Raw genomic sequence first — 12797 nt, 5'->3', positions numbered from 1 at the left:
TTGCTGTATGGTGGTTCATACTATATGTTAATATAAGCCAGTTATACAGTGGGGCAAAAAAGTATTTAGTCAGTCAGCAATAGTGCAAGTTCCACCACTTAAAAAGATGAGAGGCGTCTGTAATTTACATCATAGGTAGACCTCAACTATGGGAGACAAACTGAGAAAAAAAAATCCAGAAAATCACATTGTCTGTTTTTTTTATCATTTTATTTGCATATTCTGGTGGAAAATAAGTATTTGGTCAGAAACAAAATTTCATCTCAATACTTTGTAATATAGCTTTTGTTGGCAATGACAGAGGTCAAACGTTTTCTGTAAGTCTTCACAAGGTTGCCACACACTGTTGTTGGTATGTTGGCCCATTCCTCCATGCAGATCTCCTCTAGAGCAGTGATGTTTTTGGCTTTTCGCTTGGCAACACGGACTTTCAACTCCCTCCAAAGGTTTTCTATAGGGTTGAGATCTGGAGACTGGCTAGGCCACTCCAGGACCTTGAAATGCTTCTTACGAAGCCACTCCTTCGTTGCCCTGGCGGTGTGCTTTGGATCATTGTCATGTTGAAAGACCCAGCCACGTTTCATCTTCAATGCCCTTGCTGATGGAAGGAGGTTTGCACTCAAAATCTCACGATACATGGCCCCATTCATTCTTTCATGTACCCGGATCAGTCGTCCTGGCCCCTTTGCAGAGAAACAGCCCCAAAGCATGATGTTTCCACCACCATGCTTTACAGTAGGTATGGTGTTGGATGGATGCAACTCAGTATTCTTTTTCCTCCAAACACGACAAGTTGTGTTTCTACCAAACAGTTCCAGTTTGGTTTCATCAGACCATAGGACATTCTCCCAAAACTCCTCTGGATCATCCAAATGCTCTCTAGCAAACTTCAGACGGGCCCGGACATGTACTGGCTTAAGCAGTGGGACACGTCTGGCACTGCAGGATCTGAGTCCATGGTAGTGTAGTGTGTTACTTATGGTAGGCCTTGTTACATTGGTCCCAGCTCTCTGCAGTTCATTCACTAGGTCCCCCCACGTGGTTCTGGGATTTTTGCTCACCGTTCTTGTGATCATTCTGACCCCACGGGGTGGGATTTTGCGTGGAGCCCCAGATCGAGGGAGATTATCAGTGGTCTTGAATGTCTTCCATTTTCTAATTATTGCTCCCACTGTTGATTTCTTCACTCCAAGCTGGTTGGCTATTGCAGATTCAGTCTTCCCAGCCTGGTGCAGGGCTACAATTTTGTTTCTGGTGTCCTTTGACAGCTCTTTGGTCTTCACCATAGTGGAGTTTGGAGTCAGACTGTTTGAGGGTGTGCACAGGTGTCTTTTTATACTGATAACAAGTTTAAACAGGTGCCATTACTACAGGTAATGAGTGGAGGAAAGAGGAGACTCTTAAAGAAGAAGTTACAGGTCTGTGAGCCAGAAATCTTGATTGTTTGTTTCTGACCAAATACTTATTTTCCACCATAATATGCAAATAAAATGATAAAAAAACAGACAATGTGATTTTCTGGATTTTTTTTCTCAGTTTGTCTCCCATAGTTGAGTTCTACCTTGATGTAAATTACAGACGCCTCTCATCTTTTTAAGTGGTGGAACTTGCACTATTGCTGACTGACTAAATACTTTTTTGCCCCACTGTATATTGGCGTACACCATACCATTGTGTGCTAGTATTGGTGTATTTTCATTAATACCATGGTGACATCATGAATATACAGCTTCGTGCCTGTGATTAGGATGTTTTTTACTAGGGTCTCCTTGCTGCCTTTGTATTTATTACCAAATTATGGTTTTTAAATATTTTCTGTAATAAAATATATTTATATTATAACAATTTTGTATGGAACTCCAATTTTTTGTTGTTTTGATTATCCGGAGTATACTTTACTGTCCTTATACTTACATGGGTAGAGTTAGATATTTATTTAAATCTACATATGTTTTATATGGGATCCATGTTCTCTGTGAGTGTGTTTTCATTATCTTTTATTAGTAGTAGCATTTTATGAGTCCAGCTAGAAATATATTCCTAAAATGCACATTTTAATATCAGCGCATTACAGTGATTTCAGCATGGATTTTCATGGTAATTACACCAGCCTCATCAGGATCAAAATCTTATTTAATGGTGTAAGTTGAATTTGTGAAATGTGACAGATCGGCTTTAAGCGTTTTTCAGAAGTGGCACGGTGGTCAGATTACTATGCACAACCATCAGCATCGCCATATAACTGTAGTATATACATCTGCATGTTGGACTCAAGACTCTGCACTGTACAGAGCTGCTGATTGGTGGGGTCCGGTTCTGCCGCCATCTATGGAGCGAGGGTGAAATGTACGGACTCAAGTCTGGGGGCTAAATAGTTTTCTAACAGGACGGCGCCAAGATGCGATTGTCCTGGCTGAAAACCACTGGTGAATGAGCTGCAGAAAGCGCAGCATCGTTCACCAGCAGTGACATAATCACTGGCTTTTTCCCACGGTCCAGGTCACCTCAGTTCAGGCCAGCCGTGATGATGTCACCACTGGTGAATGTTATTAGCAACAGCAGGTGTCGGATGATGGGGGTAACAGTCCCAAAATCCACCACCTGCTGTCGTTCGGACTTTAATATAACGCTCATCATTCTCCTCTGCTTGCCGACAGAGCAGGGGAGAATGATGAGAGCCTGCTTCAGCACCAGCCGCCGGGGAACAGCGCTTACTGTAGCGCTTCTTCCCCAGAAGCCGTCCGTGTGATACTGATGCATGACAAGGATGGCATCTGTGTGCTGTACGTGTTTACACAAACCCATTGACTTGTATGGGTCCATGTGATCCGTGCAGCTGCACAAAAACTGACATGTCTACGTGTGGTACACACGGTCCATGAAAAAAAAAAAAACAGTTATGGGCATAGACACATTCATTTGAATGGGTCTGTGTGTGTCAGTGTCTCCAGTACGTGTGAAAACGGTCACCACATGTACCGGACACACGGATGTGTGAAACCGACCTTAGGCTGTGTTAACATTGCATTTTTCTGCTATTTAACCTACATGGCGACAGGTTCCACACAAGCAAAAACATTGCATGCAACTGGCTGATGCACGACAAAGCCGACATTGTAATGAGATTGATATATATATATATATTTTATCAAATCACTAACACCTCACATACAACTTGCATAGGTCTCTGCCGAGCCTCAAGTGCTTTGTGATCAGCGACAATATGAAACACAGAAGCCTCCGTGACTATGTGCTGTAACCCATGTAGGTGGCAATGTGTCAGGATGCGATTTTGCCATGTCCCCCCAGCCTTACTAGTTTCACACCATCCTGTAAAACCGGAGAGCAGCATTATTAGATGAAACCGATCCCAGGGCCGCACTAAAAATCGCAAGGTTACCACCACCGTGAGAGACGTGTGTGTCCGATAGGCCATACATGTCAGACGGCTGAGATCATCTCCCCTTGATAAAGCAACTTAACATCGTGGGCGAAACGCGCGTCGGGGACTGTGCCTAAGGATCTGTCCGGGTGTGCGCCACTGTGGTGTTCAGCAGCGGTAAGAGTTTCCTTTATTATCGGTCATTTTCACGCCAGTTTGGCTCATAGATTCACATGCTACTATAGCAATAGGTCTCTTACCAAGTATGGTTTGCATGCTGGCCCCATAGGTGGTGCACACCTGGTGATCCCCACTCATTTTTTCTACCATCCTGGTTGTGTATTTTATTAATTATCCTTTTTTGTATGGATTAATTACTATGTATTTGTATCAATAAAGTATTTATTACCTATATACTCCAAAGTCTCTCCTTTCCTCCTATGGCCTATATAGAGTTGGTTTTTTTTATGGTGAGGGGTAGTTTGGCACTATTTAGCGCTATCTCTCCTCTCCTAGTATCTAGTATGTTGCCTTGTTTTGGTATTAATGTCAGACGGCTGATAGGTCGGAGCATTAGAGAGGGAACCGACGCTCACCCAGTGTATGGGGGTCAGTTTCAATCCAAAAAAACGACACCTTGCGCATGTATATAGTGCAGCCCATTATGGCTACCCCATAATCTACAAGAAAGATAGCCAAACTCATACATGGCCACCTTCACACCTAATGTACTCCTTTCTTAAGTGCCAGGAGGCCCCCATTATACTAACTTATAGGGGTCCTAGAGATGCCAACATGATTCACCATTAGAAGACACAAAAGAGCACAGTGAGGTCAAAAATACTCTGTTGTAAAAAAAAAAAAAAATCACAGTAATCAGCAAGTGCTAGTCAAAAGATGTAAAGAAAACAGGGTATTTAGTTGATACGTTTTTTTTGCAAAAAAATGTATACTAAGCTGCTCCACCAAATCGTCAAGGTATACCCTTATAGAGCAGTCCTAACTAATGTATGCAATCCCTATCTGATGTATTCAAAACCTGATCATCTGTATAGTACCTGTATAAGCAGGGTTCAGAGAAGGACTATCCATGTGGACATGCAGGATGGAACAGCTTAAATGCAAATGACCCACAGAGGAGTGGTGGACTCCCCAGTCTTGTAGAAACAAGAGAACAATTAGTTTCTGGTTCTCTATGATTCACCATTAGTAGCTTCTCACCCGTGCTTCAGAGCTGCGCTCTCAATTTAGTATTGGAAATACGTGAACAGACACCAAATTACCATGTCCGTGTCTGGATGGTTGGGGGCCACACAGCTGCATCACAGGACATATGTTGGCCCCAAGCCACAAGTCAGTTGTGCAAGTGTGAGGGTCTGCACCACCCCTATGGGATGTGAAGAAGCCAGGAGGCCCCGAATATCCTTACGAGTCCCAGATGATCAGAATCCCACCATTATCACCGCTGTCCACACATTGAAGAGGGTAAAACCGAATTTATTTAATGCTATAAACACAATTGGACAGGAGGTGCCTGCATGTCAGATTTCTAATTCTTAAGATATCGATTCAGACAAGCCATTTAATCAAGTGCAACCATTCCATCGGGAGTATATAAAAAAAAAAAAAAAAAAAAAAAAAAAGTCATAAAAAAAATTCATCAAAACATAAACTAGTGTTGGATCCAGCCTCAAACACGCGATACAATATGTATTCAAGTCCATTGTGTTTCTTTACTATGACGGGTCACTTAGAACGTATTGCTGGCACAGCGGCGAGCAGAGAACCTGTCTGATGAGGACTTCTCTGCCCTGCCACACGGGGCGCTATTCACCCCAGAGTCTACAGGGGAGGACAGAGTGGTCGCTCAGGACATAAGGGGTCTCATTAATGCCAGCGGCCGCCCCTGTGCCAGCAATGCCATAATAAGCTTCAGTACATAATAAAAAGGTACAGTATAAGAACACCCAGAAGCGATTAAGTAGCTCGGTATATTAAAATCTCCATGTTTGACAAGCACAGACAGTAGTACATCGCACGGACGCGTTCACACACTCACCACACATCTGCAGCTGCTCGCAGTTTTACAATCAATGTATCAATTAAAACAAAATCTTAAAAAAATGTGCAAAAAACATTTACAGACTAATAAAAAAATGCTGTACAGTAAGATATATTTATATAGCTATATATACTATGTATAGTGCCCGACCGCAGGCGCAGTCATAACTGTATAACGGCAGACTGGACGCCGTGTGGATGTCTGACATTATTGGGATGGGTGCACCGGGGTCCTTTAGGTAAAGCTTAGTCATTGGTTATGAAACGTTCTGCAGCTTTCTAATGGCCACTGATTGCTGTCAATGAATGGACACACTGGGGCAGATTTTTTTTTTTTTTACTATGTTTAGTTCACTCAACCGTATTAGATACTTTGCATCACATTCATGATGTGTTTTATACTCGCTCAATAGAAGGGGCATCAGAAAGAGGCAAGGCCTGCCCGGAAAAGAAACATGGCTGAAACCGCGATACATCGAGCAAAAAAGTGGTGAACATTACCGGACACAAGAGACGACAAGAAGGTGATGTAAACTCAGAACAGACAATATAACAATGTGCCAAATGTATCAACCAGAACTAGACGATGATCAATATGGCCTCCCTTCCACGTGCGGCCCCCGCAGCTGCCGTAAAGCTACACCCCACCCACAGGCGGCTGCGGCAATCATTTGTAACGAGTATCTCTCAGTCTTCACTTTGATACGATTTCTGCTCTACATGGAGGCGGCCCTGTCTGGAGTGGGCTCCCGATATCTCCAGACTGCGTGCCGCTTCTATAGAAATGTGGTGACTGCGGGGTCGGAGGTGAACGTTACACCGAATGTAATTCTGCAAGATGGAAACTGATGAAATAATGCACGCAGGAGGGAAGACACTGACTAAACACTGGTGCAACTCCAGTCATAGGTTCTAAAGAGGGTGTCCTACGATTTAGAGGGGGTCCGTCACCCCAAAAAATGCAAATACATCAACTTAAACATTTATATAGAGACCGACCCTAGCCCTCATAAAAAAAAATCATACCAGGAATATACTGCTTAGTCTTGTAGTTGCAGTTAAATACATTTATCATCCATATGTAATTTCGCACAAACTAGAGCCCCCTTGTTGTGGTCCATGGCTCGGTGCACCCTCGTTATGATCCATCCCTTGGAGCCTCTTGCTATGGTTCATGGCTTGGAGCCTCCTTGTTGTAGTCCATTGCTTGGAGCCTCCTTGTTGTGTTCCATTGCTTGGAGCCTCCTTGTTGTAGTCCATGGCTCAGAGCCCCCTTGTTGTGGTCCATGGCTTGAAACACCCTTGTGGTCCATGGCTTGGAGCCTCCTTGTTGTAGTCCATGGCTCAGAGCCCCCTTGTTGTGGTCCATGGCTTGAAACACCCTTGTTGTGGTCCATCGCTTGGAGCCTCCTTGTTGTAGTCCATGGCCCAGAGCCTCCTTGTTGTGGTCCATTGCTTGGAGCCTCCTTGTTGTGGTCCATTGCTTGGAGCCTCCTTGTTGTAGTCCATGGCTCAGAGCCCCCTTGTTGTGGTCCATTGCTTGGAGCCTCCTTGTTGTGGTCCATTGCTTGGAGCCTCCTTGTTGTAGTCCATGGCTTAGAGCCTCCTTGTTGTGGTCCATTGCTTGGAGCCTCCTTGTTGTAGTCCATGGCTCAGAGCCCCCTTGTTGTGGTCCATCGCTTGGAGCCTCCTTGTTGTAGTCCATGGCTCAGAGCCCCCTTGTTGTGGTCCATGGCTTGAAACACCCTTGTTGTGGTACATCGCTTGGAGCCTCCTTGTTGTGGTCAATGTCTCGGTGCACCATGACGCCCTGTGATTTGCATTTCCAGCAGTGACTCTGATGCTGATTGACAGGTTTCACCTTCTCATAGCAGGTGCTTCCGAAACTCAAATCACTCTTTTGCGTGTGCACCGACACCGGAGGAGCCTAGCGGCGCAGTCACACTGTCAAGGGCAGGCAGTCACTCCATGTGGATGCGCTCTGATCACCAGCTCATCTCTGAAGACGCTCGCCACACTTCTGGGTGTAGTGAGGGTGAATTCCACAGACTGGCAGGAGCCAGAGATCACAGCGGGCTCGCACCTGCACCGACAATGTGAGCACGCCGCTGGGCTCCTCCAGTGTCAGTGCGCATGCAATCAGAGTCTAGGGAGCGCTTGATGTGAGAATTTATCTGCAACTACAAGTCTATAGAAAATGTTTAAGTATCACAATATGCATTTGGGGGGGGGGGGGGTGGAAGACTGTAAATAGGATATTCATTGCACAGGTAAGAAATAAGCAATAATCCCCACATACATACAGATCCGACATTACTACATACTATAGCAGCATAGTGGAGGACATGCATACTCAGCCACCCTCACCTCCGCCAGGTCTCTGCAGTGACAGATCGTCTTCTGCCTGCTTGTCAGGGAAGGAACAGAGCCCCTGCAGTAAACCTGAGAAGACTCCAGCTGCAGGCTGGTAACATGGGAGCAATCAGCTGCCAGAGGGGGAAGGAGACATCCTGTTCACACTACTGTCATAGATTAGTAGCAGTACCAAAAATGAATAAAAAAAAAAAAAGTATGCTAGAAACTCTAATGTGTGCATTAGACTTTGTGTGAACCTTATTAGCATTCTCAAATTAGTCAGGGCTCCATATTCTTACCCATAGGGGGCAGTATTGTAATAGTGCACAGGTGAAAGCTCGAGGACAACCACTACATACAGTGAGTACGAGGCTCTCACCATGAAATGCTAAGTTTCCATCGATTGTGACGAATTGCACCGAGCCCCGGATCCCCCAATATCCAGAGTCCCTCTACGGTCTATGTCTTAGTCTGAACTATATAAACTTTTTCATCAGTTTAGGTTCCTGTCCAGCTACTACCACTCCGCTCAGGCACTAATGGTGGGAACAGCTGATTGTAGAGGGGCCATTAACGTGTGGCCCCTAATTTCCTGCATGTACAATGGTTATCGTAGTTTATCAGCCGTCATCTCCCAGAATCCGCGCCGCATTCCCTCGATCATTGTGTGCAATCTCAAGTTTAGTATGGCGGTCACTGCACGGCGACCGATGAGAAAACGCACACATCTCCTGCATTGTACGGGGGAGTCCACGGCATGGCCCCTGGGAGGGGAAGCATAGCCTTAACCCATGTGATCTGGACATACCGTGTAATGCCTACGGAGCAGGCACTGGGAAACACGACCCTGTATAATCATTAAGAATGTGAAACACCCACTAACGGCCACCTGAAGCGACTGGGACCACCCTCACTGTATGCCCTCCATTATCTGAGGACCTATGGATCACACGCCGCCCGAGTCATGGCAGCTGTAGTGCGGGGAGTACCTGAGGGGCCGGTGGCGTTTAATAAGATATGGCTGCAAGTAATTCCTGTAATATCACATCCACTGGGAAATCAAGGCTTCTCAGGAGACCAGAACTCCACAGAAGGGGAGAGGCAGGGAAGAAAGTAATCCTGGTCCATACATGACACATCTTTGGCATTTAAGGGTTAAAAAACAAACCGGCAAATAAAGTAAAATCCAAGAGTTTGGTCAGAACCGACCGTACCGTAATTCTGCATCTGCTCCGAGAAAAAGCATAAGAAAAGATAATGGAAAAGTTCTGCAACTTTCCTCATCTCTGCTTGCTGTCAGAAAATGGGAAAATTCTAGAGTCGAGCAAAACTATTTGCAGGAGTCTGGTCCAGCGGACACATCGGCAATCCATTGTCGCCAAACTACAGCCTTGCAAACCTCCTACCGGCCAACGCTCCTGGCTCCACTACGCATTAGTAGAGCTGGTGTGACGCGGACATGACGTCGTACCAGGACCACGATGAGAACGTCGGCTATAGGAGCAGGTTCACAGGGTTATAGTCTGCCAGAAACACATGACCGATATCCGGTATTACAAAACTTTCTGCTCATACTTGCACCTTTACTTTCTACAGCTGTGGGTTTGCTGCTGTTGCATCCCATATTAGCAGAAGCATATATCTCGGTGCCGTGCAGCTGAAACGTGTCTGCCTGGGGTTCATAGCTTTACGCTGAAAAGCATAGGCTGCACCAGATGCAGGTGTAAGCAACCCACAGACAAATGGTGTCTGTACATGTCTAATGAGAATGTCTCCATTCCCTGACAGCAAGCACAGAACGTGTAAATGGTAAAGACGTGAAACAGTATATTATACAAATACAGAAGTTATCACACCATGATTAAACTTCATTTACGTAATACCCCCTTTTAATTGACAGCAGTGATCCTGCCCTGGAAACGGACTGCAATACTCCACCGCTGAGCATCCATGCACCCCGAGCACGGCAGGAGTGTACAGAGCGGAGCAAACATTTGGCACTTTCTGCATACACGCAGCCCAAGAGTCGCACACATACACACACACATGCACTTAACACACACAACCCCCGACAAGGATACAAAACACAACCACACAGACGTGAGATAAAGGCACTGCGCACGACCAAGACGGTCAGTAATGGCTTTTGAGACAAACCCGCAGCCTGCACCCACATGAAGCAGCCGCAGTAATGAACGTGATACCGACACCTGCGCTGATGTGCCACCATGACCAACAGAATTTCTAAGGGGCGATTAAAGAAAAAAAAAATGCTGGACTCTGTATAAATTGCAGTTATAGGGCAAGAGAAAAAATTGCACCCCGGAATTATGGCTTCTGAAGATCTGAAAATCAGTGCTGCTGATAACGGCAGGAGAGCTTATAAGGAGGATGAGGCCCCAATATACGAGACAGGAGAGAGCTGCTGCAAAGAGCAGAAGCTGCGCAGTCTGGGCACCGCACCGAGCAGGAGCTGCGCAGTCTGGGCACCGCACCGAGCAGGAGCTGCGCAGTCTGGGCACCGCACCGAGCAGGAGCTGCGCAGTCTGGGCACCGCACCGAGCAGGAGCTGCGCAGTCTGGGCACCGCACCGAGCAGGAGCTGCGCAGTCTGGGCACCGCACCGAGCAGGAGCTGCGCAGTCTGGGCACCGCACCGAGCAGGAGCTGCGCAGTCTGGGCACCGCACCGAGCAGGAGCTGAGCAGTCTGGGCACCGCACCGAGCAGGAACTGCGCAGTCTGTGCACTGAACCGAGGAGGAGCTGTAGAGTTTGGGCACCGCATGGAGCAGGAGCTGCGCAGTCTGGGCACCACACCGAGCAGGAGCTGCGCAGTCTGGGCACCGCACGGAGCAGGAACTGCAGAGTTTGGTCACTGCACGGAGCAGGAGCTGCAGAGTTTGGGCACTGCATGGGATACACAGAGGAACAGTATGCCTCTTTTTACCAAGGGATGCCCAAACTAGGCATACCCTTGAAAAGCCACTTCCAGCCACATCCTCCGAAAAACCATATGCAATGTAGATGACCTGTGCAGGTTCGGATGGCAATCAGGCCAGCACAGGCATCACGGCTCTAATTCCCATCTACACCAGTTGTGGGGCACGTTGGCGTCTGTTTCCCAACATGTGGAGAGCTGCAGAAGGCAGACCAGTGATAAAGGGATGGATCATAGGCACTTGAGTGGAGCGGTGCCGCATTTCCCTAGCGCCATTGTGCAGGACAAAAACATGAAAATGATGCAGAGCTAAAAACTTCCTTCTCAGGAGCTGAATTGTCCCCCTTTCCTTGTAATAATAGCCCAGCCACGTGCCATCAGCCACGTGCCATTACAGGGACATGCGTGACTCTCGCTGCGACCCGCCTTCTGCACATGCGACCGCAGTGACATCCACAGATTAATAATTCATTAAATAGAAGACAAAACAAGATTCAAAAAGTGAAGCCCCTTAATGTGTGGCCATGGGGCCATCTACCTGCCTGAGAAGAATACTGAACCCTGTGGCAGCCCGTCCCACGACCCATGGGGCATCTAGGATTGATTGGCAGCGCGTCGGGGTTGCTCAAAAGCACAACTAAAACACGTGATGAAAGACACATGGCAGCCATGACGGCGTCCTCAGGACAGAGAAGGAGCCCACAATCCAGCAAACAGTTATTCAAGTTTCATTCAGACTTGTACCTACCGCTCCCAACACCTCTAAATTCTAGCTTAAATGGAAACCATCAGCAAGAATTGTCCAAACACCTAATAACTGTTGGGCAGTGATCCCACTTACTACAGAGATGCCCCAAATTGATAATCAAGCACTGGAAAGAAGCAAGTCTCATGTACCAAGGGTAAACGCCGCACTTCTTGGCACTCATGCCTTAGGTGATTACACATCACCACCTTGCTGATGGGTTCCTACATGTATGTATGACAAGCCAGACAGACAACATAAAACACAACGAAAAATTGAAAAGCAGCCGTGATCCCCAGCAGTGAAGACCCACGGGGCACATTATAAAGCTGCCACATGTCGGACGTCCGATGTCCTTCACACACATTACACTTCTGCTTGGTACCAAAAGGTTTTAGTCTCTGCCGGACGGGGAAGGAAAATCTTATAAAGTGCTTCCACTGGAGTAATGTCGCTGTACCGTGTCAGGGAAAAAAAAAAAAAAAAAACAATCTCCGAGTGGGGAAATCAACATCCATCACTAGACCATAAACATCCGGCCTCGGAGGAATCGAGAGGAATCACAGGACCTCTCTTGTCGTTCTGCGGAGGCTTCTAAAGTGCCATCAGCTTTGGAAGGAAAGAAAAGGAAGAGCTGAACGGAGCCGCTAGTGACACTGGGAGAACGTGTGCCTAAGGAGGTCCTCAGCCGACGGCCGGAGCTTAGCCTCCACAAAAATCCTTTTCAAGAAGTCCCGTGTGTGGTCCGAAACATTTGCTGGCAACTGTGGATTCGTGGCTTGAGTGGCGATTTTAAAAATGGCAGCCATGGCCTCAAACTCTGCCCACGGGGGCTTCTCCGTCAGCATTTCCACAACTGTACAACCGACACTCCTGGGAGAGAAAAATAATGAAAAATAAAAGAACTGCGGTATTATAATACAAAGTATGAGAGCATAGTGACTGCATCAGCAGAATAGTGAGTGCAGCTCTGGAGTATAATACAGGATGTAACTCAGGACAGTAATGTAATGTATGTACACAGTGACTGCACCAGCAGAATAGTGAGTGCAGCTCTGGGGTATATCACTCTGGGGTACAATACAGGATGTAACTCAGGATCAGTAATGTAATGTATGTACACAGTGACTGCACCAGCAGAATAGTGAGTGCAGCTCTGGGGTATAATACATGATGTAACTCAGGATCAGTAATGTAATGTATGTACACAGTGACTGCACCAGCAGAATAGTGAGTGCAGCTCTGGGGTATATTACAGGAGGTAACTCAGGATCAGTAATGTAATGTATGTACACAGCGACTGCACCAGCAGAATAGT

General features: G+C 46.6%; 1 protein-coding gene across 2 annotated transcripts in view; it reads right to left on the bottom strand.

Moving 5' to 3' along the window:
* Window positions 1-4863: 4863 nt before the first annotated feature.
* The window catches only part of MAP3K2 (mitogen-activated protein kinase kinase kinase 2), a 46116-nt gene continuing 38182 nt past the window's right edge, over window positions 4864-12797 (bottom strand). The window contains exons 17-18 of one of the 2 annotated variants that reach the window (XR_013217875.1): window positions 6767-12352; window positions 4864-6685 (exon numbers count right to left, since the gene is read on the bottom strand). Coding sequence is in view for 1 of the 2 variants with exons in the window: in XM_077273246.1 (XP_077129361.1) it covers window positions 12127-12352 (226 nt within the window). In the remaining variant the exon portion in view is untranslated. Of the gene's footprint in view, window positions 12353-12797 lie in introns of both variants that reach the window. The other variant, XM_077273246.1, reaches the window with a different exon arrangement.

This window comes from Ranitomeya variabilis, chromosome 7, assembly GCF_051348905.1.
Source record: "Ranitomeya variabilis isolate aRanVar5 chromosome 7, aRanVar5.hap1, whole genome shotgun sequence".
Lineage (NCBI taxonomy): Eukaryota > Metazoa > Chordata > Amphibia > Anura > Dendrobatidae > Ranitomeya > Ranitomeya variabilis.
This window is presented reverse-complemented; position numbering and strand designations above follow the sequence as displayed.